Source organism: Ambystoma mexicanum, chromosome 9 (genome assembly GCF_040938575.1).
Source record: "Ambystoma mexicanum isolate Mex_15411 chromosome 9, UKY_AmexF1_1, whole genome shotgun sequence".
NCBI classification, from domain to species: Eukaryota; Metazoa; Chordata; class Amphibia; order Caudata; family Ambystomatidae; genus Ambystoma; species Ambystoma mexicanum.
Genome location: NC_090931.1, coordinates 452,722,229 through 452,749,698, shown reverse-complemented (window position 1 = coordinate 452,749,698; position 27,470 = coordinate 452,722,229). Strand labels below are relative to the sequence as shown.

At 44.0% G+C, this 27,470-nt stretch overlaps 1 protein-coding gene across 1 annotated transcript in view; it reads right to left on the bottom strand.

Moving 5' to 3' along the window:
* Positions 1–5,363: 5,363 nt before the first annotated feature.
* PRKRIP1 (PRKR interacting protein 1) overlaps positions 5,364–27,470 on the bottom strand; it is a 134,962-nt gene continuing 112,855 nt past the window's right edge. The window contains exons 4-6 of the mRNA XM_069614959.1: positions 22,017–22,102; positions 9,605–9,672; positions 5,364–6,510 (exon numbers count right to left, since the gene is read on the bottom strand). Of these exons, the coding sequence (XP_069471060.1) occupies positions 6,404–6,510; positions 9,605–9,672; positions 22,017–22,102 (261 nt within the window). The 3' untranslated portion in view covers positions 5,364–6,403. The remainder of the gene's footprint in view (positions 6,511–9,604; positions 9,673–22,016; positions 22,103–27,470) is intronic.

Genomic DNA, 27,470 nt, shown 5'->3' with positions numbered 1-27,470 from the left:
ACACCTTACTCTGCAGCTTGGCCTTCTCCAGTTTCTCCCACAGCTTCCCAGGGGTAGCCGACTAACTCTTAGACGCCGATGGAGAAGATGATCGCACACTACTCGTCGCGGGACCCGCTTGCGTGGCAACCTACAGAAACGGACTTGCAGAGCTTGGCCTTGTCTTGGACCCCCACAGATGGGGCGCCTTCAAAAGGATTTAGAAGCATGCTCTGACTGGCTGAATCTGGGTGAGGTATGCCCCTGTGAACCACACGGGTAGAGGCCTTGGAAGTGAGCCATGCCGCAAATCTGCTGTGTCGATCCTTAATGGTGCGCTTGGTAAAGCCACGGCAGATCGCGCAATCCTCCTTGTGCGTCGGGTGAAGACAAAGGCACTGGGAATGCTTGTCCTCCACGAACACATTCCTTAAACCGCAGATGGTGTAGAGCTTGAAGAGGGAACTCCCGTCCTTCTCCTCCGACATGGTCTAGCGTGCAGTGTAGGCCCGATGACCTTCTGGAATCTGTGGTAAAAAAAACTCGACGATTCGGCCCTTGAGGGGCGAATAAAGGTGCCGACAAACGGATCCCCATTTGTCGGATGAAGACACAATCGAGCACAGGGGCTCAATCAAACAAAATAAGATTTTTCCAGCAAAAAAGCACAAAAATACAGAAAAGTTCAAAGAGCGAAACATAAGGACTCCCAACACTTGGACGTGCAGTAAAAATCTGAAGATGGCTGCCAGAGGAGGGGCTTAGGGAGAGGGCAGTCCTTGGCTGGTGGCATTATGTCCCAGAGCTCAGCGATTGGTTCATAGGAGAAAGACAGTTTATAAGTGAAAGTGAAACTGTATTTTCTTTTACTGAGGATTCCCGGCCTGACGGGGAATATTCATAGGCATGTGAATCCATGCAAGTCCCACTACAGGTTACCTATATATACCCCATGTTACTTGTGTTACCCAGAGAAGGTATACCTATCTAACACTACACCCTGCATGGAAGGTAGCCCACTGCCTGTGTTACCAGTGCTGTGCTCCAGAAGGTCCAGCTGCAGTACCACCTCTTGCGAGAATGTCTTGGATGGATTGAATGAAGTGCGTGCAGGAGCACACAATCTGCATGCCATTTTTGCACTGGCATGCACATGCAGAGGGATTTAAATAATGGTCTGAGTAGTGCGTCAATTAGTCACAGTATCGCAGACAAAATAAGCACTGGATACACTAGGAGCAATGTGTGCCGCTCTCCATTTAATACATTGGTTTTTATAATTTTTTGTAAAGCGATCCAATGTAGTGCTCCTTCTTCCATTTTTGTTGGGCTTGCTGCACATGGGTCTGTAAGAAAAGTGGTGAGCGTTAGTGGGAAGGGCCGATGCAAAACCTGTGTTGTTGACAGGTGTAAGTTGGAAGTCCCCAAGTGCCTCTCCGCTTTCTATGGGTTGGTGGAAACACTTGTATGCAATCCAAAGGGGGTGGAATCCAAGATCTGACACTACAGTGCTTTGCCTTGTTAGTCATTGATGATGGGGAAGGAGTGTGATGGGTTAAAGAATAGTGCGTAGTCATAGCTCGATTAGTGTTGATGTGCTAATGAATGGGCTTGTGGTGGCTGTCTGTAGGAGATTTGTGTGTTTAGAGTAAAAAAAATGATCTTAGTGGGGAGTGTCTAGCCGAGGGGCATATGCCTCACAATGCAAAACAACTTGGTGTAGTCTTTGTATTCCTACTACAGGCCCCATGCAAATGGGTCCCATTTCACTTTCTCATATTGGCACGGTCAATCCCACTCTCTGAAAGGTACATGTAACCAAGTTGCAAAAAAGATCTGAAAATAAGTATGAGGAAAGGGGGCAGCCTGGAGACACCACTCATTACCATAAACTACATGCTTAGCGCTATGGGAGGCAACAACGTTTGGTTGAGCGAAGGGGGTCACTTGGACAACCCGCAGCAACCACTTCACCTATCTTAGACTGTCAGCTGGGGAACTATAAGCTGCTACAAACCTCATTCTGGTGCTGTGTTCGGTGGCAAGCTGGGATTTTTACTTGTCGGGCAGTAAATAGCCTTTGGCAGGCTCTCAAGGAATGGGTGAGTGCTCAGATGGATTGTCAGAACCAGCCCTGTGTGAGGTTTCTGAGAGACCACTCTAGTCGAGTAAAAGGTTAATTGACACTTGGGTCTTGCTAAACTCTATCAAGCTAACTGTGTGGTTTCGTGAGTTGGTAGTAGAATGCTTTTAAAATGATATCGGCGTAACTGAGATTTGGTTTTGGATTGCATTAATTCGAAGGTCTGGCCTTTTCATTTCATTTAGCTTAGATTTTGACGGCACAGTCACCCATCGATAAAAAAAACTTGTGTAGCTTTTCCGTTTGTGAGTTTGGAGTTGAATTCCATTTGAGGTGCAATGAGCATGGTCTTCTTGAATACTCTATGCTTGCCCTGGCAGCTGTGTATTTTTGTTTTAGTGGGAGACAGTAAGCATAGCATGAAGGAGTGTGTGTGTGTAAAGCAATATAATGCATGTTTTTGAGTTTGTCAACTGGCCGGATAGTAAAGTTGTTCAGGCTTAGGCCCGAGGTTATCAAACTTTTTATCTCAGTTTCTTAAGCTCTCAGAGGAAGTGCAGTGACCATCTTTCAAAAGTTGTTTGCTGCCTTTCGTAATTTCGGGTCAGTGTTCTTTCAGAATACCATTGAGGCTGTTAACGGTATTGCACAGGATAGTTGTAGCAGGCATCTTCAGGGGCTAGTGTTGGCTCTTGACAAGCTAGCGCTTTTTAACCCGAATTCTGTGATGCCATGCAGCTCATGAAGGAGTCGTTTTGAGGGTTAGATGAATTGCCTTATATGATGGAGCAATTGATTGCACTCATGTAAATCTGAAAGCGTCCTCATAACATGAGGATGTATACGTTAATCAAAAGCATTACCATCCTATGATCAAACGATTTGTGATCCACACAAAAAAACCAATGCCCTCATTAAACTGCCTGATTCCAGCAATGACGGTTCTATTTTAACCACTTTACAACAAAAACTCAATTGGAAGCAGGGGTGTTTAGAGGTAGTGTGACAAGGACATACTCTGGCTTTGTCAAGAGTCGACTGGGAATTCCCTCAAAAAATGGTTTGAGGCATAGGGAGAAATCCGGCGCAAGCCTCGAGGGCAGGATCATTTAAGAGGACCCAAATGCTTGTCCCTCGCCTTGTGCCAGCATGCTTCTGTGCATTTCACCTTTTTCTCATGCCAAACCTCTTAGACAAGATGCTTGCCCATCTTTTTCAAATTTTCCCCAGAGATCCAAGCAAGAAAGTGACAAGAAGCAGTAGATGGAGCCCGTACCAAGTGCCCCACATCAACAGCAGAGCACCCACAATCTGACCACCAGCCAGAAGTTCACCAGACTTCCGCCATGTCCTTCTGGCAGAGTGCCAACAGGGGAGGGTGAAGCGCAAAACCACAACGCCTGCACACAGCAGTGAAAACAGCTGCATGAGGCAGCAGGCAGACACATCACGCACTTGTGAGGGAACCAAACCCCCTGACCCACTCTGGACTTACCGTCTGGGCACCCAGAATGGGGGCCTCTAACACAAACAGACACACTGGGCTTACCAAGCCGCCATTGTTGATCCACAGTGGGCCCAAGGGACGGAAGTGGGCAAAGTTTAGCCCATTATTTCTAACTTTACATGACATACCACAACCCTGGGGGGTGGGGGGAAAGAAGGGGGGGCAGGATCAGGATGGACATGGAAAGAGGTCCAATTCCAGGAGAAAAGAGGGAATATGATGAAGCAACTGGAAGTGTGGGTTATCCAGGTAAGCAAATGGGAGGAAGGAGCGGCAGAGTGGGAGGTGACTTTTGGAGGGGAGTTATTGGCTAGCAAGTGAAAGTGGTACGGCTGTCTGAGCCTGAATGTTTGGGCGACAGGTGTGGTTTGCATGATTAGAGTAAAGAGTGATTGTGAAGCGGATGGTACTGAGTGAAAGGAGGGCGTGAGAGTAGGCGGAATAGTAGTAGTGAGGAGGTAGCAGTGTGGCAGAGGGGGTAGTGATGCAGAGAAGGGAGCAGTAGAGTAGCAGAAAGACAAGAACAAAAAGGGAGGCAATGAGGCCTAGAAGGAGTTCGAAACATCATACAGATACAAGATATTATATAGAGGTGATAAGAGTAGGAAAGTGAGGGGTGAGCAAGCTAAGATGGAGGACTGAATCTAGCAAGATATTTGTAAGGCGCAATTCCCACAATCCCAGTAAAACACTAACCCACTGGAGAGTTAGGAAAGTCCCTGAGGGAGTGCATAGAGAAAAAGGGTTCTGCCTTTAGGTCCACACAACTAGCCAATGGCAAAATTAGACCGTACGTGCCAACTTTTTGTATCCAATAACCTGGTGTCAACGACGCCTGGATTAGGGAGGAGGTGCAATGAAGACGAGAGAGGGGGATAGCTTTAGGACCCACAAAGACTTCAATTAAAAAAAAACCTTTAACTGCTTCCGAGATTTGGAGTGATTCTTGTGCCATCTGTGACAATAAGCACTTGGAAGTATTTTGTATACAGGCAGCTCTTTATACAACAAAGAAGCAGCAACATTTTCCAGTAATACTGCTCTTTTCTGTTTTTGACTCGCTACATTGGGTGGCAATTGTCACAGATGGCCATAATAATTCAGAGACGTCGGGAAGGTTTCAAGGGTTTTAATTATTTTTTGATTTTCACAGCAGTTTACAGTAGGGATTTCTTCCAGATGTCGATGACATGGTGGACAGGTATTACTACAATGTAGGGCTTGGGCAGGAAAAAGGGCTTTGGGGAGTGGCATTAGGGCTGTCCCACTCTCTCTCGTGGGACTTACTCCCTAACCCAGGCTCCTGTATGCCCAGTTAGTGTTACCAAACACTAACCCCTACTATCTAATAGTAGGCTTCAACTAATGCGGTTTTCCTTAAGTCAGGCTATCTAACTCCATCAGGGACCTCCTAGCTTTCCAAGTTTGTCTTGCCTACATGCAACATATGAAGGTAATGCGACCATTATGACCCAGCGGGAAACGCACGTACACGTTTCTTGTCACACATTCCCCATCTTCTTTCAGGGCAATGCACCGTCTTGCAGGGTGTCCCCCTTGCTGTCAATGATGTTATTCCGGCCTAGGTGGCAACTTCTGCGTACTTTGCACTCCATCAGCATCCCACATCTGCTGTACATGAACACGCTCAAAGAAGATTTGAATACCGCCTATAAAAAGAGAAGGGGCCAGAAAGGAGTGTGTAATATCAGCACAGTCTCTCAACTGTCCCAAAACCAGCAATTAATGTTCCTATAAACAGCTCCAAGAACGTACCAAGATTTAAACGACACGTCAAAGAGAAGCATTTTTTTTAATACCTCTTGGAATGTATTTACAAAATGGTAGGCACATTTAGGATTAAACGTTTCAAGGGCTAAACGTTTTACTATAAAATAAGTTGGCCTAACCCAAGGCATCAAACATGCATAATGAGATGAGGCAGTGGTGATGGAGTTCTAGACCAAAGATGGAAGTTGGTAGAAAAATGGAGATCCTGACCTAGGCTTGGAAATCAATAACTCTAGCAACCCATCAAAAACATAATTCTTGCAACAGGTAAGACCAAGAATAGGCATCCACAAGGTCTGTAGGCAGCAGTCGGACAGCAAAATACAGGTTATTCAAAGCCCAACAACTCTATTCAACAGGAAGTCCTGTTAAGCCAAGCTATACACTGGAGTAAAACAGGCCAATCAACCAACCTTGCACATGGTTGGGGATGCTACCATACTAACATTCTGCCGCATTGTTTGCCTGCAGATTGAAACATTACAGATTTCAACAGGAGATTGGACGTGACCTTTCCCTTAACCCAAGATTCATTAATCAGAAATGGCTTCCTGTCTTGGTTTTACAGCAAAGACTGCATGTTCTTAATTTCGTTTCATTCATTACAATTAGCGTGTTCCTTTCCAAATAAATATGGCGGAATATTCGATTGCTGTGCAGGAGCAAGACATAATGAACAGATATTTAAGTTTTAAGATGGAGACCCAAGATGGAGATGAAGTTCCAAATCAAAAGCTTTTCAAGAAATAGGTTACCAAAGTTTCTACTAGTCCTCTTTCTCGTGTTGAACAACTGCAGTGATGTGAACAAAGCAGGGCGCATTTTGGAAAGCCACTACTGGCAGTCTGTGGGGCAGTCCTCACAAGCTGCTAAGAGCACTTCCCTTCCCTTCATAAATGCAGAGCTTATCACTGCAAAAACACGTTTTTGCTGGATGGAAATCAACAAGGCGTGTAATCCAAAACAAAGAAGTTTCTGATCTGTGCAGAGTTCACATCATCATTTTGGATCAATGAGCAACAAGGTGTGCACCAGGCGATTCATCATCTTCCACCAATAACAAAGCTCGGCTGGTCTGCTTCCTCCTCTGCTACTTCTGCATCTGGCTTTTCTTCCTCGCTGGCCGGTTCTTCTTCAGAATCATTGGAATCTAAAAAAAATGAAAAAAAGAACATATGCATATAAGTCGTCATAACTTCGCAGTCACTTTATTGCAGCGTCTTTCTCCATGTGCTACTGAAGTTCTATGTACATTTACTTCCTGAGTTGTAGTATCACTGGGGTGTGGGATTTCAGGGGTATGCAGAGGTTATGACATGAAGTTTAAAGTAGCACGTTCTGTGATCAAGAGCCCCACCGAGGTATAAAGAATCTTGCCTCATAACAAGGACTGGATGTTGTCAAATTGGCCGCCTCTTAGTGATGCAAAGAATCGATGATATTTCTACTCAAGACACTAGACCTTGACTAACTTGAGGTTATTCCGGGTTCCTGCCTCTCAATGAGGGAGCAAGTCAATGGCATAACCATTTCTTCCCAATAATATTTTAAATTGATGACAGGAAGTCATTGTCTCATACGAACCAATCTTGCAGCTATCATAAAAGAGCTATATTCAGGGGCAACCTAGATTATAGGAAAGTTCTGTTTTCTACCATTGCTAAACACCTGTTGCTGCAATTGCAGTTCATTCATAATTATACCTCTAGCATTGCGGGAAGCTTCCACTCACCACTCATACCCATAGCTCTTCGGAAAATTCATGGATTACAAGAAAAAGCTTTTTTTGAAAACTAACCTTAGTTCCAACTTTCTTCAACTGAAATTAGATTACCTAAAAGACATCTGCAAACATTGTAATAGTCTTTAGTGGTCCCAAACACCTAAAAAAATCCAACTGGTGAAGCATCACATTTCCCTTCCAAGTAGCTAAATCATGGACCAGATTTTGACCAAATTGTGACCAAATTGTCAGGCACGGCCACAAATGGACTACCTGGACAAAAAATGGCAACAGGTGGATAATGATGGTGCCTGCCAAAATCGGACACCTATATACAAGCCAAAATGCTGTTTTGTCCAACGTTTGTTTTTAGCAGAGCTTCAGTGCAAGGAACAGACACAAAGACATCAAGTGGTGATACAGCTGCAATTAAGCCATTAACTCTCCAAAGACTGCTTAGAAATTACACTGGCAGACCCTATACAGCACGAAGTTTGATGCTACTGCTGGTCGCAACACTATTCCAGGAGCGTGTATTTTTGGAGAGGAGAGGTAGGTAGTGAGTGGGAATTGCCCTCGGGACTAGCCATGAGCAGTCAATGGTTGGGTAAATATTCAATATACCAAAGAGCCGAGGTCCTTACATCTTTTCTGTACTCCAAAGCAATAGTTTCGGCTTAAAGGTGGGTCTAATAGCCAAAACAAACAAATAATAGTAAACTAAAATATAATCTGTGAGAAAATATTTAATAGACAATCTGGGTTTAAAATAAAATTTAAAAAAAGATGGTGGTTTAGCGCAGTTCTCCTTGTGGGCTGCACTTTTGAAGCATGCTTGAATTGGGGACAGCGTGAAGACTGTCAAAAAAATGTAATTTTGTTTTATTACTTTGCATTCAAAATGACTCCTTAACAAATCCACAGATAATCTCAACCAGTGATTTGCAAGTTACAGTGATCTAGAAATGAAAATACAGCTTTTTGCAGTTGATATATCCGCCAACAAAGATATTTAATGGAGAGCAACCCTGTGACAGCGAATTGCGCACAGACCACCGCAATAGAAATATCATCTCTAGTTCCTGTCAGATGGGGAGGATGGTTGGCTGGGTTAGGTGTCAGATGGGGAGTGGGGAATTAGTTTATTTGCACGAAAGAAGGTTTTGAAAAATAAAAGTAAGAATAAAAATAGTATGCAAAAAAGAAAGCCAATTTAATTTTTTATTTATATGCAGTGTTGGCTTGCAGGCAAAGTTGTGGTGCTTTTAAATTGCTGTCACGTCTGGGGTAGTCAGTGACATCAAAAGCATGCCAGACGCGACGAACACTACCGCAACCACATGTTGCAAAGTTTTTCCCCTGTGGCAAATGGATCTATGTGATCACTGCTTGCCCAAAAATACCACATTCGGAAATTCAGAATGCAAAAATGCAGGCACGCAGCGATCATATATATATATATATATATATATATATATATATATATATATATATATATATATATATACACACACACACACTTGTGCATTGTAGAATGGCACAATCCCGGCTTTGCAAGTGTCGGGGACACCCCTGCAACCCCCAATCCCCTTGTGCGATATAACTGGGATTAGGCATTTTCTTACACTGCAAATGCGCAGTAAACCTGCATGCGTCTGCGTCCCTACCACCCCTTTTTTATTTTCGTACGATACAGTGCAAAATCACCTCTGTAGCACCTATGCTTGTACAGAAAGTGGGGAACTGGCCCCTCTGCCAAGGGTCTCCAGTCTGCTTAGGAATAGGGAAAGTGAGTACAAGTAAAGGACAGAGGGTAGGATGAGAGGTCAAATAAAGCTGGGCGAGGTTTGTAATATCGTTTGTGCTTGATGCCGCAGGTAAGCATGGAGTGTGTATAAAGTTATCCGGGAAAATGTCAAGGGCATATCTATAGACCCGAGGGAATGTACTAGAGGGCAGTTTCAGGAAAATATACAGATTTGATCAATTATAGTTTATGGCTATAAAATGGATTCGATAAGTGTTCATATGACCCACTGACTCGTGAATGAGTTTTGTCATCAGGGAATGCATTTAATTTGTCTACCTAAACAAACACTCATAAGTAATAATGGGACTGCCAAGAAAATAGGCCAGGACCAACCAATTCCAGGTAGACTATATAATGGGTGAATGTGGACAGAAACATGAGGAAAGAAGAGGGCCGAACGAGAGGCTGTCCTTCTGTTTGTAATGCAAGCATGGCAACCTTAAAATGTTTATTGCATACTGTAGAAAGCTTATATTGGGTACACTTTCAGTAGAGTGACTGAACTTTGGATTTCAGACTTTAGAGCGCATAATTAAGTGTTACGATTGACCTCAGTATGCCAGTGCAAGTATAACCTCAAGGTGGGCTAGTAGCCTTTGCAAGTGTTATTGCCTAAAAAATATTTCCTGTCCCCCGGTCATATGAGCAATTGCTTGCAGATGAGCAATTCCCACTCGCTGAAATTTAAAAGTGCTGAATTCAACCGCTTACCTTCATCCTTCTTCCCTTTGTCCACTTTCATTGTCTTTAACATCTTTATTTTTTCTTTTAACTTTTGGCTGCAAAAAGAGAAATTGAAGCATTTTAATGTGACAAACAGATCTTACAGATACACCCCCCCCCTCTCTCTAGCCCTCCGCCCCCTCTCCAACAACCCCCCCCCCCCCCCCCAACTCCCCCACGAGTGTTGGAACGCTCTGATAGTGAAGTTGACTAGCAGAGAGATGGTTCCAGCAGCAAACAACTGGGAGGGGAGTGGCAAGTGACCGTGATCCCCGATTTAGTCAGTGAATAATTATCACCATTATCTACTGCAATTGCCCTTCAGAGAACCAGACCTACACACACACACATTTGGACACTTAGAACTGTTTTTCGGGAGAGATTCTGTATCGTCAAGCAAACTGGCAAACTGCTCAGAAGCACAGTGATGGAGGCATAATCTACGTTTGAAAAAAGCAGTTTGCCCAGTTTTCCACTTGGATTGCTTTCAAGCCAAACTAGAGTCCCTTCAGGAAAGCTATGCTACCAATTATTATCTATTTCATGGCGAGGATTTACACTCCTTATTTCTTAAGTGAGTCTGAATAATTCCGCACGCCTACGATATCACCAACCTCTTGAGAATGCTGTCCATTTTTTTCTGGAGGAGTACCGTTTCCAAAACAATGTAAACATCACAATGGGATTCACAGAGCAGCGGAACGCTCCATCTAAACTCTCTGCACACAGCAACAGTTACTAGTGTCCTTAGGGTGGGTTATCCGATTCATAGATCGCTGGTCCAGGTTATATTTTTTGTACGTGAATGTTTCCCAGGGAAATGATGTCTTATGTAGATGCGAACTGCTAGTCTTCCCATTTCCCACTGCGAGGTTACATTAGATGCACCTTGTGTTGCCTAGTACTCTCCTCCAGCACTGGGCTCACTCCCCAGCCACCCCCTACTGCCCAATTCCCAAAAGGCCCTGCAATACGGTCAGTGAAGTTAATGACAGCTGGAAATGGCAGCTTAAGCCAAGTAAACGTGTCCCCCAAATAAAACATACAACTGTTGCACCCAACACTGAGCAGTATACAGGTTTCAGATCCTTACTTCGAGAAGGGTTTCATGAAACTGAAATGTGTGCCATTTTATGCAGGATGCATTTAAACTCTCCAAGCAAACGTTCAACTGAAATGAATTAGAAGGATTCCGACATATAAATGTTATCACTACGTCAGTACTTCACAGGTAGGGGATATAGTTTTGTTGGACAGACAAAACAAGCACATTTTGTAAAATATATAAACTTTCAAAATTACACCACATGCGCCTTCTGTCAGCTCTATAAATATAACACTTTCCACACCATCCATATATAGAATTAAGTACGACATGCTATTTGTGAAGCACTAAATCGTCACGGGCGTGGCAGCCTGGGGTACCATTTGCTGCATCCAACTGGGTTATCAGTACATTGTAAACGTGCCATAACATTCCTAATAAAGTAGTAACTACAACATTAATATAAAACGAGTTAAGGAAATTGTCACGCAGCCTAAGGATCTTTGCATGAACAGGCAAAAAGTGAGCAAAAGTCACAAGCAGCAGGTAGCACTTGGCAAGCATGCACTAGCAGGCGTTGCTCATACTGAATCAGTTCCAGTTTCCCCAAGTAAAATCTCATTTACTTTTGTGATGTGCCATGACTAGGCCTGCAGTAAACCTTTTTTACCCCTTCTCTGGTGCACAATTGTGCACCTTTATTTTCTATCACAATATGGCCTTAAATATCAGATACTCAAAATGGCTGCTCGTTTTGGTTTAAGCCCCGTTCTTTTATGACCATCTGCCTGCCTCTCCAGGTTGGAAGTTGCCAATCACCACTTGTTTGAGTGTTGCAGGTTCTCCCCTCAGCCTGAATTCTGGATAAAGGGAGAGGACATGGAGCTATTAGAAATAGTCGACCACAAGATCTAAGTTTCTGAAGCCAATAGACCACCAGAGAACAAGACAGGGAAGACTTGAACCAAGGGCATTCCTCCTCTGGAATGGTGGGTCCAACCAGTCTGAAGCCCTGTTCTGCATCCAGCATCAGGTCCTGTAATCCTCACTGCTCTGTTGCAGTTGCAACCTTACCAACCCAGCTGCGGCCATCTTTCACCAAGAGGAAGTGCCTGTTGGAACCCAAAGTCTGATTACACTCTCCTCAAGGCCTGCCAAAACAGCCCTGGCTAACACCAACGCCTCTTTCCATCTGCTACTCCCGAGGTGTTCTTCCGTGCTGCTGGTACCGAAATAGAGAAGTGGGGTCTCTGCAAGGCCCGACCATCTCCATTGCTGTAAGTCTTGAATGCACCCTCTGAGCCTTCCGCAACAAGTCTCCAATGAGCCCTGTTCAACTGAATGAGATTCTCTGTCATGTGGTGTCTGTGGTTTCACAAGTCTCAGTCTGGGGGTCAAGCTAGCTTTCATCTCTTTAAGCACTGGCCAGTTAACTTGCACTGGGCGCGAAATCCCAACTTAAAAAGTGGCTACCTTACCAGGCCATAGGCTCTGGATCAATGGTCCTCTCCATGGTCACCTAAGGTTTGGGGCCTGGTAGCGTACCCTCTCCATAGCTGGAAAAGTGACTGGGAACTTTCTACAGTGAATGTCTTCCAAAACTGGTTTAAAAAGGCAACACGTCTTTAACAGACTGAACCCTGAAAAGGGCAGATATGGACTTCTAAAGAATCTCTGTCTGTTGGAGGATATCAGTAATTTAAAGGATTGTGAATTTACTTCCAACCTCTTTTCCTCTCACTTTAGATATCGTACAGTGTAATACTCACGTTTAACTTAAATTCTAAAAATTGTAGGCAATCCACTTAATACAAAGTATATGTTCATATTTACCTGTGTTGAGCTCTGTTCCATATAATACTTTGGAACCAGTTACACGTTGGGCAGTGTAGTATAAAACTGGCGGCAATTCCAGCCACTTATTTTGTTGGTAATGGAATTACTGTCACTTTGACTGCCAAATTCAGAGTTTGGAGGCAAAATGCTGGAGGGGATCCTCCACTTTACCTCCATGTGGTATTACCACTCATGTTAAATCCACCAAAATCCCCATGGAGTCCCGTGGACTCCAAAAAATGAGATCTGCACCACCATACCACCACTCATAATCCCATGGCCACGCCACAGGACCAAGTGGTGGTTACAGTTAACGAGTTTGGTAGTACATCTCTAATTATTAAATGTATTACACACCCAGCCTACTCCCTCCCGAGGGTAAGCCTGACTGCTCAGTCACTAACTTTGAAAAAGGCAACGACTTAAGTGTAATCTGGTTGCACCTTTCATTTGGCTTCTCAGAAACACTCACCAGAGTAGGTTCAGAAAAACCCAGCTAAACCGCAAACCAGCATACTGCAATCTGTATGGCTCAAAAGAATAGACACCCTAATTAAGCAGTCAGCTGAGACCAGTGTGGACTGCAACAGTATACAAAGGAGGCTTGAGCCCCCAACCAACCAAGAAAGAGGAGAGAGTGGAATATGGTGTTCAGCCCAATGTAGTCATTAAGTGTGGGCAGGGTATCCCGAGGGTCTATATTCTCACCCCCTTGTCCCCCCTCACTGCATCTTGCATAGCTTCTTCTAGTACCACTTACCCACCACAACTGGGCTCCTTCCGCCAGGACCACTGCCAACAATTGTAGTATATCGCCAGGAGCCTCCTTGGACAGTCCCGCATGATCCCTTCCTCCGTCTGTGGAAAAAGTTAGCCCTCTGTCCACAGATCTCCAAGCGCAGGGGTCTGCATCCTGCGGCTCTCCAGTTCTGACTACGAACTTTATGGCCCCTCACCATTGGCTATGCTGTCTAGGGCCGATAGAAGCTGTAGTTCAATTCTTCTGGAGACCTGTCCTAGGGCATGGCACCACCACTACGATCCTCTGAGCACCCTGTCAGCAGAGCAAGGGTCTCGGGTATGGAAACACAGCCCTATCATCTACAGACCAAGAGCTCTATTAAGCACAGGCTGCCGCTCAGCTCCCAGAAGGAGCCCAGAAAGGGAGCTTATGCCAAAGCGATGAGAGATTACAAAGTTCTCAAGAGCCACATTTAGGTAACAGGGCGGCTTGCACATTTTCACTGGCTCACCTAGTAGTAGCAGTGCTCCACATGAGATTTTTAAGCAGGAATATTTTACTCCCTAGTTTTTAAACTTGGCTGTACAAACCCACCCCCGCCTCCCCCAACAAAAAAGCCCCATTCACATTGTATTTTGTTTACGAATGAAAATGTTTCAACTCTAAAAATGATTTATTTTTGTACTACATTTTTCTTTGCACCTAGTTATTCATGCATGCACACTATAAGATACATTATTACCTCTTCCGACCAGGCATTACTAATAGTGGACTTTTTTTTCTAAATATATCAACATCCAAACGTAGACGTCGAGCTGTGCGGGTGAAAGATGGGGGTCAGGCTCCTATTTGACAGTTTCCTATTCTTTGCTGGGGGTGTTTTTTTTCTCCCCATTTGCCCATTACCAGGGAGGAAAAGTGGCCTCTTACCTGTTGGGCTAAGTGGCAGGCATGGCTGAACAATCTGAGGCAACTGTGGAGATGGTAACGGGGTGTTTAAGATACAGTACAACACACACATAGCATTCAATGAAATATCACAACGATGTTATAAAACAAGACTATCTTCTGTAAATGTGAGTGTTGGGCATGTATAGATAAGTAGTAAGGGAGATGGACCCTATCAATTATGTTTAGTGAGTATGTCGAATGTTTTTGGATCCGAATTGGAGGTCATTCTCTCATAGGGTTGAATGAGAGAGGAGGAAGTATTTGCGATAGGCGAGCGGGATACGGTCCCAATTGCACGGCACTCTGCAGTTAAACACTGCAATTGAATGAATGAATAAGGGAATGATGGAAAGAAATGCACTTGCATAGCAGCCTAGACGCCAAGTCATTATACCCCGAATACAAAATACAGCGAGAATTAAAAAGCTAAAAAGAAAATGGTTTCAGGCAATTAAGAACCAATTGTCTTCTTCCATCTCCGGATTTTCATTGCAGGTTCTTTCTGAATCAAATTTAAAACAATTAAATTAAAGTCTTATTAATAAATAACTTTCAGCCTTAATGTGCCACCTCATTACACATCTTTGTATCCATCCAATTCCTTAGTTGGAGTCCTTCTATAATTATAATGTTAAAAGTAAAAGCTGCTTTTAAGTCCATCACCAAAGATATAGCGCTGTTCTCGAAGCATGGCCCCCCGACTCCTCTACTACCGATTTTGCATTAATGACCACGAATGTCATAATTGTCTCTGCAGGTATATTAACTTGAAACTGCAATTTTCAAACAAGTTTACAACAGTACTTGGAGATAAATGAGCCTCATCAATCTTTAGAGGAAGACATGGTTCCAAGTCAAATAATAACAACAGTTGTATTAAATCAATCTTACACCACAAGAAACTGGTTGACTATTGGCCCAAAGCAGACCTGTGCACCATTTTCAGGATTCTGGAGAACATGGTCTATGGTCAGCTGGATGCAATTCGGGAACAATTTAATCTTCTGGACCTACTCCTCAGATATGGATGGTAAAATACAAACATCTTAGAGTGCCGTACTGCGCCTGGAACATGGCTGGGTGCACTACTGTAAGGATACTACCACAGGCAATGTCCTCGGGTTAGAGCAGACAGAGGTAGTGTGCCCAGAGTATAGCCTCCAGCCATGCCCAGTCACACAGGCCATCCACTGCTGGTAGTGCGCCTGGGGCATGGCGGCAGGGAATGACCCAGGTGCACCAACCACTGGCATGGTATATCTAAAGCAATTGGCCAGAGAGAATCCGGACAGAACCATTTATATTGGAACAAAGACCACCTACTAAATCAGATTTATCAAAAAAAAAAGATTGCTGCGTATTTTATACAAACCGATGCAAGTAACATGACATAAAAAACATGACATACCATCAGGATGTAGTGAGCCTAACACATTCCCCACAAAACGAACATGGGCCATGGCTTGTGCATGGAGCAGGCAACAACTGTTTCCCAGAATGCCATTCAAGTAGAGCAGGCAGAGGCAGTGCATCCGTGGCATGGTTGTAGCCTGTGCCCCAGTCGAAATACACACCGGCCATAGCTGCATGCTACAGCTTGCACATAGCAGGGTCAAGCCATGCCCTATGAGTATGGCTGACAGGTAATCCTCTGCCCTGGATATTGCCCAGTCCATGCCCTGTGTGCATGACTTCCAGGTCTCGGCCTCAGAACCTTACAAAACCCCAGATATTCACTTAACGCATTTAGGTTAGATTTCAATCAGTCCGTTTCTAGACTTACAGTTGAAAAATACCTCAACCGCTTAAAACACACGATGAAGGGCCGTTAAGATTACAGCTTAGTCAATTCACCAGTTAAGGTAGCAGCGCAACCTAAAGTACAGGCCCCTCATTGCATGAATCGCGTTCGCATCGAGGACATCACATGTAACCTTAATGCGTTCACTAATGACATCACACAATGACCTCAGCAAGAATACATAATAGTGTGCCTTTGGAATTACTCTCCAATGCACCTCATCCCTTTGGATAGTGTCGAGGCACTACAATACCCTCTATTCATTCGAAGTGCGTCCAACATCCATCTTTGCATTCAGAAATCCCCCTCGCACTTCTGTAGATCCTCTCAAATGCATGTCCCTCTTTGGTTAAAAGCTTGTCGCTCTTCACGGAGATGACTTGCATTGGAGAATGCATGGGCTGCAGCCAGGCAGATTTCAATGCAACAAACCACTTTGGAAGCAGTTAGTCTGCTGCATGGTTGTCTGTAGTGCGCTCCTCTTAATTTGTACAACATCTGGCCCACAGCTGGACACTCGCCAATCCAGCTCACCCCTTTGCACATTCATCACAACCATTTGAGGAGTGAGTGGCCCGTGACACTTTTGAAAACATTTTTTGTATTTTAACTGGTAATGTTAATAGAATTTGTGATGCTCTTTGTGAAGGCATATGTTCGGTCATGTCCGATCTCAATGAGGTCATGAGCTTCACAACTTTAGTTAAAATTGAGCATATACCTTAACTGATGAATTTTTGGGAAAGGGGTTAATATCCCTACATTTTATAAAGACTTTTGAGTTGTTTTATTTTTAACTTGAAGTGCGATAACAGGCTTCATGCTTCGTACAGCGACTGTAGGGCATTGGAGAATCTAAAACTTCACATCCTACATCCCGTTTAAAATCTAGGCATCCTAACGTCTTATTTTCAGCTACGGAAGAAGTCTTACACTTTTTATTGAATCTTGTAAGGCCGAGGTGGGTGGAGCCTTCGTGTAGTGATTATCTGTGCATTTCATTTTATTGTGTCATGTCTAAAAAGAGAACATTAAGTAGGCCGATCACTAAATGTGTTTTTCCTCATCCATTCAAATACAAATAGAAAATTGTTTATAGACACATGGAAAATATTATCCTGAATGTGTGTATAGATAGTTGGAAACAGTTCATATTATGAATTCACTGCCGAGAATGTCAAAAAGTCCACCATAGTAGCAGTGACAATGGTGGTTCTTCGTGTCTATAATACTTTCCCCAGACAGTAAGTGTTTTTCATTACCTCCCACTCGGGTCCCAATCACATGCTGACCTACAAGTGCAAGTCTCTCAATTCATTGCACAGACACACATTGCGAATATTCGAAGAGGAGTCAGCTCTGGCAACTTAAGCAGACACAAGTACACTGCCAATCTCGGCCCTGGCTGTTAAGTGTTGGTACCAGTGTGTGTGGCGATGCCAGAAATGAGAGCCAGAGAATGCAGACTTGTTTTTATAAGTTTTCTCAGTACAGGGTTCGGGTTAGAAGACGCATATAGGGACTAGATGAAAAATCCAGACAGACTACAGAATAACTTTGTAGAACAGGGTTAAGGGTGAGACAATACAAAATGGGGCGTCGGGTACTCCCCACTATTCAGGATTTTAGCTCCTTAAAATCCTCCAAGCCTAATCTTTTAAGTCTTTGTCCATGCAAGGACGCCCTAATCTAATAAACAAAAAGTTCTAAGATGAAGACTGCGTTTAGCAAATCCTTTTGCCTCTTGGCTATCCCTATTCTTACAACATTTTCTTAATCATAGTCAACAAAAGTGTTCATACATCTAATCTCCAACTGTCCATCCCTAATCTTAACACAAGGTGGTCACATGGGCAATCCTGTCCAGGGTTTGGATTTCCCAACCATTACTTGTATTCTTCTAAAAAAAAAAAAGCTCCTCCTCCGTCTCCTTGCCTAGGCCGCTTCATGTTTTTCTTCCAGTCTTTTCCACACATGGATCTTTCCACGGTCTCTTAAATAGCCCTGCCCATGGCCTCTTGTCTTCTCACCCAGGCCTCTTTCAGGGTCTCTCCTCTAGACTTTGCCATGGTAACTTGACTCCTCAATACTTGCTCATGCCTCTTCAGAGTAGTGTATTCCTAGTGCCGAGACCTGCCCCCATTCTCTGGACTACAATTTTCCATGGTTCGTTGTTGTCTTCGAAGATAGGCCACTACCGGTCTCTGTACTAGATGTTTCCAGGGTCTTTTGTGTTCTCAACATGAAGACCTCTTTCAGGATCACAATGTTATTGTTAAAGGATATTTGTACCGCACACTATCACCACCGGAGTGGTCCCCTGGTGCTCTGGCGGCTCTGAAAAAGGGAAGGGGGGCGAGTTTGTGGGAATAAGCTGCGAAAGTGCAAGAGAGCAGTGATGTGCTGTTGGCAGCCTCAGCCCGGCGGGTCCCTTGGCTGGGCTTGGGGTGCTTTCCGTTCGGTAGCCGTCATGTACTGTTGTGCGAGTTTGTGCGTGTTTGTTTTGTTGTTGCAGTGTGGTGAAGTTTGTGCTGTTTGTTGCGTTATAGAGTTGTGGTTGTGTTAGTTTGGAGTTTGAGAGGAGTCTGCAGAGGGGTGAAATTGTTAGTGAGTCGGTTATTGATTCACGATTGCACACTTGGTCCAGGCGTGGCCGGCAATTCGTATGTCAATCATTGAATCACTTTACTATCTAGATTTCGATGCAGGCTAGACTTAGGAATTCCATCTATGTGTGGCACATGCTAATATTTACAATTCTATCTAGATGCAATGCAGGCTAGGTTGAGGATTCCAAGTGTGGCACATGCTAACATTTACAGTTCTACGTCGATGCGACGCAGGCGAATCTTCATAGTTCTCTCTGGGTAGGTTACTAGTTAACATTGTAATGCAGGCAATATTTGCTGTCCAGCCATGACTACTGTTAGGCGGGTGGTCACATATCTCTCTAATAATTCATGCTGTAAGTCTGTGGCAGTCTGGGTTATGGAAAGATAAGTTAGAGTGGCTGGGGCTTTGTGGAGTAGAGTAATTGCTCTACACCCCACCCATGCCAACACTTAGTTTTTGTCAGTGTATGGTGACTGCTGGCTTCATTGGCTTCCCCCGCGGACATCCACAGACACGCCCTGGAGCTGCCAATGCAGGAGCCACTCCCTGCCTCAGGGCCCCCAGCCGAAGGGGCTGCCGGGCAGGGGGCTGCCCTATGGAAGGCTAGTCATGAATGGTGATCTAGCCTATCAGGAGACTTGCGGGGGAGAGGTGGGAGCTGAGTGGGGAAAGGAAGCGAGGAAACGGAGCTTGCCTTCCATGGGGTTATGGATCCCACCCCCTGTCCCTCCTCCAAGTGCACGGACACGGAACCCCGCGAGGGTCCCGAGGTGCTAGCCGCCACCATGATGGTTCCAGAGTGGGCCTGGGGGTCGCAATGCACAAGCTCACCGGATGCCTGGGATGGAAATGGCAAAGGGAGCTGCTGAGCAGTGATTCTCTCTCCCAAATGGAGTTGGGAAGAATTGGCCAATCAGGGCCTGGAGGAGGGACAGGGGCGGGATATGGGGAAGGCAAGCTCCGGCACGGCTCGGAAGCCCGCGAGGGTCCGGAGATGCTAGGCGCCGCCATGATGGTTCCAGAGTGGGGCTGAGGGGGCGGGTCGCAGTGCACAAGCTCACCTGATGCCTGGGATGGATCAGGCACAGGGAGCTGCTGTGCAGCGATTGTCTCTCCCAAATGGAGTTGGGGGGAATTGGCCAATTAGGGCCTGGAGGAGGGACAGGGGGCGGGATATGGGGAAGGCAAGCTCCGGCACGGCTCAGAAGCCCACGTGGTTCCCGAGGTGCTAGCTGCTGCCAAAATCTTCTTGGCGGTTAGATTGATGGTTGTTGGTTGAGGCCTCTTCAGCAGCTCTATTTCTCAGCATACCCCTCCCCAAAGCCGCTTCCTTAAAGGCCTTCCGAGCCTCTAATCAGACTCATAGGAACATATTTCTCTGTCATTTCCCTAGACTTCTCCAGTGTCTCATTTCTCAGCACACAAACATTTTTCTGGTCTCAGGTGTAGACCTCTCCTGGATCTCTCCTGTTCTCAAGTCTTCACATTTTCAGGCTTCTCATGGAAGACTGGACTCCTCCAGTCTTTCCTCTTCATCCACGATCTCTTGCAGCACTAAGATACCATTTTCTGCTCATCAACAGCCTGCCTTGCAATTGCCAGACCTTCTGCTCCATGGCTGCCAGCAGATAGGGTACGTCTCTTGAAGTATTATTTTCCTTGTTCCCCAGGGAGCAGAAAGTAGCATGTCAGTTTCCTATAGGCAGGTGCCTGCTTTTGGTTATCCCGAGCCCTTCTATACCTAGACTGAGGGAATTTGAAAAAGTGTCCTAGGATTGGTCATCCCTAGGTTTGACCTCTCTCTCATGCCTTTAGATTAGTCCTTTCCCCCATTGACTTCTTAATGGAGTTGCAATATTAACACTGTTCTCCCTGTTGCATTGGCTAACATATAAATTGCTTCTATTACCCTTATTTAGCTGTTTGGCATCTTGTGGTGCCATCTTGAAATACCTTGCGCGTCAGTTTGCATCTGCCCTATGGTCCGTCTAAGCTGGGAGAGCTGGTATGGAGTCCCCAGAATCCATACAAAACTACGAAAAAAAGAAACAAACAGGAGAAAATGCTGAATATGGCACTGGAAAAAATTACGAATGCAAGAAGTGTCGATCAAGGGGTGTCCCCCGCTTCCATAAAAAGCAAAGCAAGGGACAAATTATTATGTGCGCTTGATGGGAACTGGAGTTGCAGAGGGAATGGCGAGGGCGAGGCGGCGGCACACTTCGCTGTGTGCTGCCAGAAGGTAAGCAAGGGGTGAGCAGATTGTTTGAAATGACAGCGGGAGGAAAAACCGAAAGTGATTTTCGAAAAAAATACTTTTGTTTATTTCTCCCTCTGTCATTTCGAAATCAAATAAATCATGGTAATCTGGCATTCTCGCCGGACCACGTCATCTTCATACAGTCAGGCGCAAGTCTTCCTCTTGAATGTTGTTTCTGCTGAACGCTCATAGTTCAGCAAGTCAGTTTCACTTTCTTTCCATCAGCCTCCAGGTCTGCTTACACCTGTAGTCCTCTGTCAATGGTCTAGATGTCTCTGTTCACAGAGAGGACTTGCGCATACCATGTCTCAGTGTGGGCGACAAGCCCAGGGAATGCTGCTCAATTCTACCTCTTGGAGGGATATCTGGTAGTGCCCAACTAACCCAGTCTCCTATAGCTTGGCCTCCTCATAGCAAAGGATCAGGAACTCACCAGGCACATATATTTGAAGGCAAAACAAAAGGGGCGATTGCTTGAAGGTTTAGAATGAATCTTAACCTCTGGGATGGCTCGGGCAACTCTCCAGACTATCGTTCTTCGCCTGCCAAGCCATTACAAAAGGGAAAGACCACCAAGGAAGAAACATGTCTGGGGTTGCTTGTGTTTCTGTGCAGAGGGGACCTGGCATAGCCGTTCAGGCAGGTCTGCTCCCATTGGTGCAGTATCCGACTGATTTGCATATGGCTGGACCCCTTTTGCAATGGCGCAGAGGGGCAAAAAAAAAACAGCGGGTGGAAGGTTGTGCAGAGTAATGCCAGTGGTTCAGATTCATTCTAAACCTTCCACCCATCACTTTTTTGGTATATATTAGACGGTACAGCAACCCTTGAACAAGAGGAATAATTTGAACAATGGTCTGCCCAAACTAGTACATAGGGGTGGATAATGGGGAGATTGCAAAATGTACTATTTGTACATTAGAAAGACGTAGTGATGGGGCATACTCCCTTACCTCAGGCTACTAAACCTCACCAACTACTAGGCTGGCCCATTCAAATATAATAACTAAAAAAACTAAAGTCTGATATTCTCATAGATCACTTCATTTCTGGATTTAAAATTCTTTCGTTTTTTAATTTGGGCACTAGGGTCAGGAGCCGCAACTTCTATAGTTTTAAAATAAGACAAAGTGTCCCCTGTCCCCAATTTACCGCTTTTGTCTGCGTTTGGCAGTCCGTTCTTCTGCCATTGTTCTGTTCTTTTCCAATTTTCTCTCAAATTCTTCATTCAGTTTTTGCTGGAAATAGAAATATAAAATTACACAATATATTTACTTTTAGTTAGATTGTCACTATGCACTGGGAACAGCATACTTTTCATTTGATATAGGAATAAGTGCAATCTTTTCTACATCTTTATTTGTAGGAAGGAATAGGAACATTCAGAAATGAGTGATACATATTCAAGTACATACTCGTGTTTTAAGTAAAACGTCTGAAAGCTATTTTAAGGAGCATTATTTATAGAAACTAAACAAGCAAAAGACCCTAACAAAATGTTAAAGCAGGAAAGGTAAACGTTCTATGGCCCTCTGACCACTAATTCCCCCGAAGTCCAGGCAACGTTCATTTAAACGCTGGCACTGGGGTCACCTAGTACTCCAGCAATCCAAACGTTAACTTAACCCTGGGGGAGCAACTAGGTTTTGAAATCCATAGACCTATACCTGTGTCTGGCTCTGTTGGCCATTAGCATATGAGTTTGTAGATCAACTAGTGAAGTCTCTGTGCCGTGGAAACATGGAAGACAGATTGCTTTTGGTGAAGGATGTTGGAATTTTCCAGAGGTGATTGGATCTGTACTGTAGCGTTTTTTTTCGATCACTTTAAGCAGGGAGAGTGTATTGGTAACTGGGTGCAGGTTGCTCAGGTTGTTTTGGCCTGGCCCCTGTTTCTTAGGGAGAAGAGTAACTACCGCCTCCTTAAGACTGTCCAGGATGCTTCCGTGACTAAAGGAAGAGTTCACAAAGCGTACCAAGAACGGATCAAAGATGCTGGGGGTTTGTAGTGGAAATTTAGATAGTTAAATTCTCCCCAAGGCAAGATGTACGGTGCAATGATTTTTAAAGTTTCAAGCATCACTTCTTCAGATACAGGCAAGAATGAAAAGCTATTTGCTGGGCTTCATTTTCGAATGGTGGATGTTGAAAAGTCGAGTGTTTTAAGAAGTCAGATCTTTACACCGGCCAATGCAATTTCTTTTGCGAATGATCGCTGTACCTTGTTGAAGTCCTCGTTTGTGGGTGTGAACTGTTGGGGTTGTAGTTCAGTTTTCTCTAGACTCCGATACATTTCAAACAATTTTTTAGAGTAATTTTCTGCCGATCGATTTAATTATTATAAAAATTCCTTTTGGCCTTGTAGATTTGTATGTTATGTATGTACTGCATTTGTTTCCAGGCCTTTTGTTTTCACAAGTAGGGCCTTTTACCCAGATCCGTTCAAGCTGTCTTTTCTTTATTTTTATCTGAGACAGGGCAGGTGTATACCAGGTTTACCATTTTTATCCCAGATCGTTTTAGATTTCAGTGGAGCAACTCTATCCAGGAAGCTTTGAAACTAGGAATTATAAGTATCAACTAATGATTCTCGGGGGTCTGAGTCATGCGTGAGTTCCATGATATGTTTAAGAAACATTTCTACATCTCCTGAGTTAATACTTTTCAAGTTCCTCCGGATTACTTTTTTTTTTTGGCAAAGGGCGTTTTTTTAATGTTTACTGGGTAGTTGAATGTTGAATTAGACAAAATGGTGATCCGATCAAGGGCAACCACTTGTATCAGTCATTTCCAAGTTGATGTTTCTAGCGGCAATCAGTCAAAAATATTGCCACTTAGATGTGTTGGTTCAGTGCAAAGGATTTTAAAATCTGTGCATTTAGCAGTCCCGGTCTCTTGGGTTGCTGAGCCAGTAATTAACATCCCCAAGAACTATGGTGGAACTAAGTAGGTGTAGGTCTTCATTAAAATTAGGCATAATTTCAGGGGGGCGGTAGATACGGATAAAGTTAATGCAGCAGTTTTCATTAGAGACTAGCTTTGTATGAATAATCCCACAGTTGTCACATTCTATAAGAGATTCATGAAACTGCCAATCTGATTTGGCCAGGAGAGCACCGCCCTCCTACCTCCCTTACCCTGCTTTCGGTTTTTACAAAACAAATTGAAGCCTGGTGGGGTAGCCAAACTTATTTTAGGGCCACATGAGTAGTTTAACCAGGTTTCAGTAACACACGACATCCAATTTATGGTCCGCGATGTAGTCAAGAATGCCAATAGCATGCTTCGCTAAGGAGCGGGTGTTGAGCAGTAACATTTTAATAGTGTCCGATTTTTGGACACTGGCGGTCGGCATGGTTTTTTGATTAAGTATTGCGTTAGTCTTTTGTTTATCCTTCCTTGATGTGGGTATAAGGGACAAAGCTTGTGGCATTCGGAAGTTTACGCAACATTTTCACCTCAAATATGATAAGAGCCATAAGCATGGCCCCAGATTTTGATCCCATAGGTCAACACAGGTAAGATTTTCGAGGCACATAACAGCAGAACAGTTTGGACAGAAAAAACACCATTCCTACCTATAAATGTGCTCATTATGTTTACCATTAACATGCATTTCGTTTTTTTGTTTCCTGCCAATGATTGTTCTATTTTAAGAAGTTTTCTATTTAAAGCCCAAGATATTTATAGGAATTGACTCTCTCAAATGCAACACCATCCAGTAACCATACAGGGCTCGATCTGAGCTGCTTTTTAGGTTGGGAATGTCTTTCTTGCTTTTCGCTATGTTAACCTTTAGCCCATTCTGGAATGCATAGACCCCAAGGACCCCAATCATTGACTGGGGACCTTTGGGGGTATGATCCAGCAGTACAAGATAATCTGCTTAAGCTAACCAGTTTATCAATTCAGTGCCAACTTTAACAGGACAATGGTTTATATCGTTAAATGCATCTTTTAAATCAGCTAGGTAGAGATTGAAAAGTGTGGCTGCAACAATGCAGCCCTGCTTCACACCTCTACTAGTAGGTATAGCCGAAGATAGTTTTCCCACTCCATCAAGGCGTCCCCTGACGCTAGTGGCTCTATGGAGCAACATTATCATCTTCAGTAAGCCAGGGGGATATGACATGCCACCAATTTCTGCCATAATCTGTTCAACACTGTATCGAAGGTGGCACTAAAGTTAATAAATGCACAATAAACCACTGACTCACGTTTCAGCCTAGCACATTAAACCGCAGATACCAGGGTCAGAATGTTATGGGATGTTGAGGATTTGTTTCGAAAACCAGTCTGGTTAGGGCTTAAAACACCTTTATCATTTATCCAATCAGACAGTTCTGCCAGAATGACTCTTGCAAATATCTTAGCCGGAATATCAAGCATAGCCAGCATACGATAGTTGGATGGGAAAATATGGGGGCCTTTCTTGTAGATTGGAAGAATATGGCTCTCATGCCACGTGACAGGGAATATGCCTGTTATGCCAATTTCTGTAAAGAGTAAATTTAGTGCATTTGCCCACAGGCCAGGTGACATTTTAAGTAAACCATTACATAGGCTATCAGGACCTGCAGCGCAAGATTGATTTAGATGTTCTATAATCAAGATAATATCAAGGATAGAGGCTTTACAGGTCCATGTTACATGAGGTAAATCTAGTTCACAATCCTCAGGTGTAGTAGCCCCCAGGGTTGAATTGATGTGTTCAACCCACATTATCTAAGGTACACCATTAATAGGAAAATCACGTATTGAACACGTTCTCAATATGTTCCATATTTCAATGCTATCATTAGATGTTGCCAGGGCAGCAATATATAGCCATCTCTTTTTTTCAAAAGAGGCTCTATATTCTTTAACCCATATACCGTAATTTTGTTTGGCACCTTTAATGTGCTCATTTATTATATCAAGGCTATTACTACCAAATTAACAACGGGGTCCTGGGAGTCCCTCTGCCAGACATTAGTCCTGGTTACGAGAGACTTACCCAGAGTCTTCAGCTCACTAACTTTCAGAGAAGAAATGTCCCAAACATATCGGCATTTGTCCTGCCCTGGGGCAGTCCAGCACTGAAATGCTGGGCAATTCTCCTCTGAACAAGAGTACCAAAGACTCATATGTTTGGGAGATTTCTCCTCTGTGAAAGATAGTGAGTTAAAGACTCTGGGTAAGGCTTTCATAACCAGGACTAATTTCTAGCAGAGAGTCTCCCAGGACCCCCCCCCCCCATGTTATTTGCTTATTTCAAGTAACTTTGGGCCTCATCCCAAGTTACTAGGGGAATCAAGACGTGGACCCCTTGCTCACTATTCTTAGAGAGGCACAGCTGCACCCTACTGATGAGGTTCAACCAGACCGAAACACGTGTCTGGGGTTGCTGTTGGTACTCTTGTTCAGAGGAGAATTGCCTAGTATTTCGGAGCTGGATTGCCCCAGGGCAGGACAGACTGATACGTTTGGGATATTTCTTCTCTATGAAAGATAGTGAGCTAAAGACTCTGGGTAAGGCTCTCGTAATCAGGACTAATGTCTGGCAGAGAGTCTCCCAGGAACCCCCTTGTTATTTGCATAGGGCTATTACTACCTACAGAAGGTTAGATGTAGGTCACAATAACAGCTCTCAATTGTTTTTTTGCTGCCGAGATAACAGGGTCAAAGTTAATTAATTTAGATTTAGAATTAATTTACTACAGCGCTCATAACGGCTTTTGTACTGTCTTTGTTTCTTTATAAGCTCTCTAACACACACAAGCAATGAGGAATAGGATTCTGCAATAGGTACCCAGGAAGTAATAGTAACACCTGCGAATTGTTCAATAAACAAGGGTAATGACTTATTGCTGTCTCTTGCCCTTTGTCAAGATTATAGGGATTCCATTGGATCCGGTTTCACTATTATTTACAAATATATCCCCATTCAGATCATATTGACTAGAAGGTGCATTTGTCGGAAGAGGGCGAAAAAGAACACATAGCGGGAGATAGTAACTTTCTTCCCTTGGTAAAATTGCCATGTCCTCCACCATACCAAAACAAAATCTATGGTGGAGGTACTCTTCCCACATATTCAAGTATATGCCTGCATGGTATCACTAACACATAGGCTATTTAAACACAGCCCCATATGTTTTCAGCAGGGTACCCCATATGCAGACTTGGCGTTTAGGTACATTCTGTCTTACTGGAGAGGAGACCGTCCTCACTATGGGAACAATATCATTAATGTTGATATCAGCATTAATATCACCCATTAGACAAATCGGGAGGTGTTTCACATTTCCTTCCAGAATGTGTTTTACACTAACAGCATTAATCTTAGTGACAATACAATTTGGGGGTTCATCAATCAAAATGAGGGACATCTCAGCATACAATATTTTGACCTCCTGAACCAAATCGGTAGAGCCAAGGTTGCCGAACCGATCAATAAGCCACCCTTTGGGCAGCCAAGTAGCCCTTTAGTAGCTAGTTTCTGTATGGTATTACAGCCATCCAGATGGATGATCTCTGTAAGCCACGTTTCCTGGAGAATGATCACAACAAACAGGTCCATTATGGACTCCCCAGAGTATTCCAGGAGCATAAAACATTACTGTCA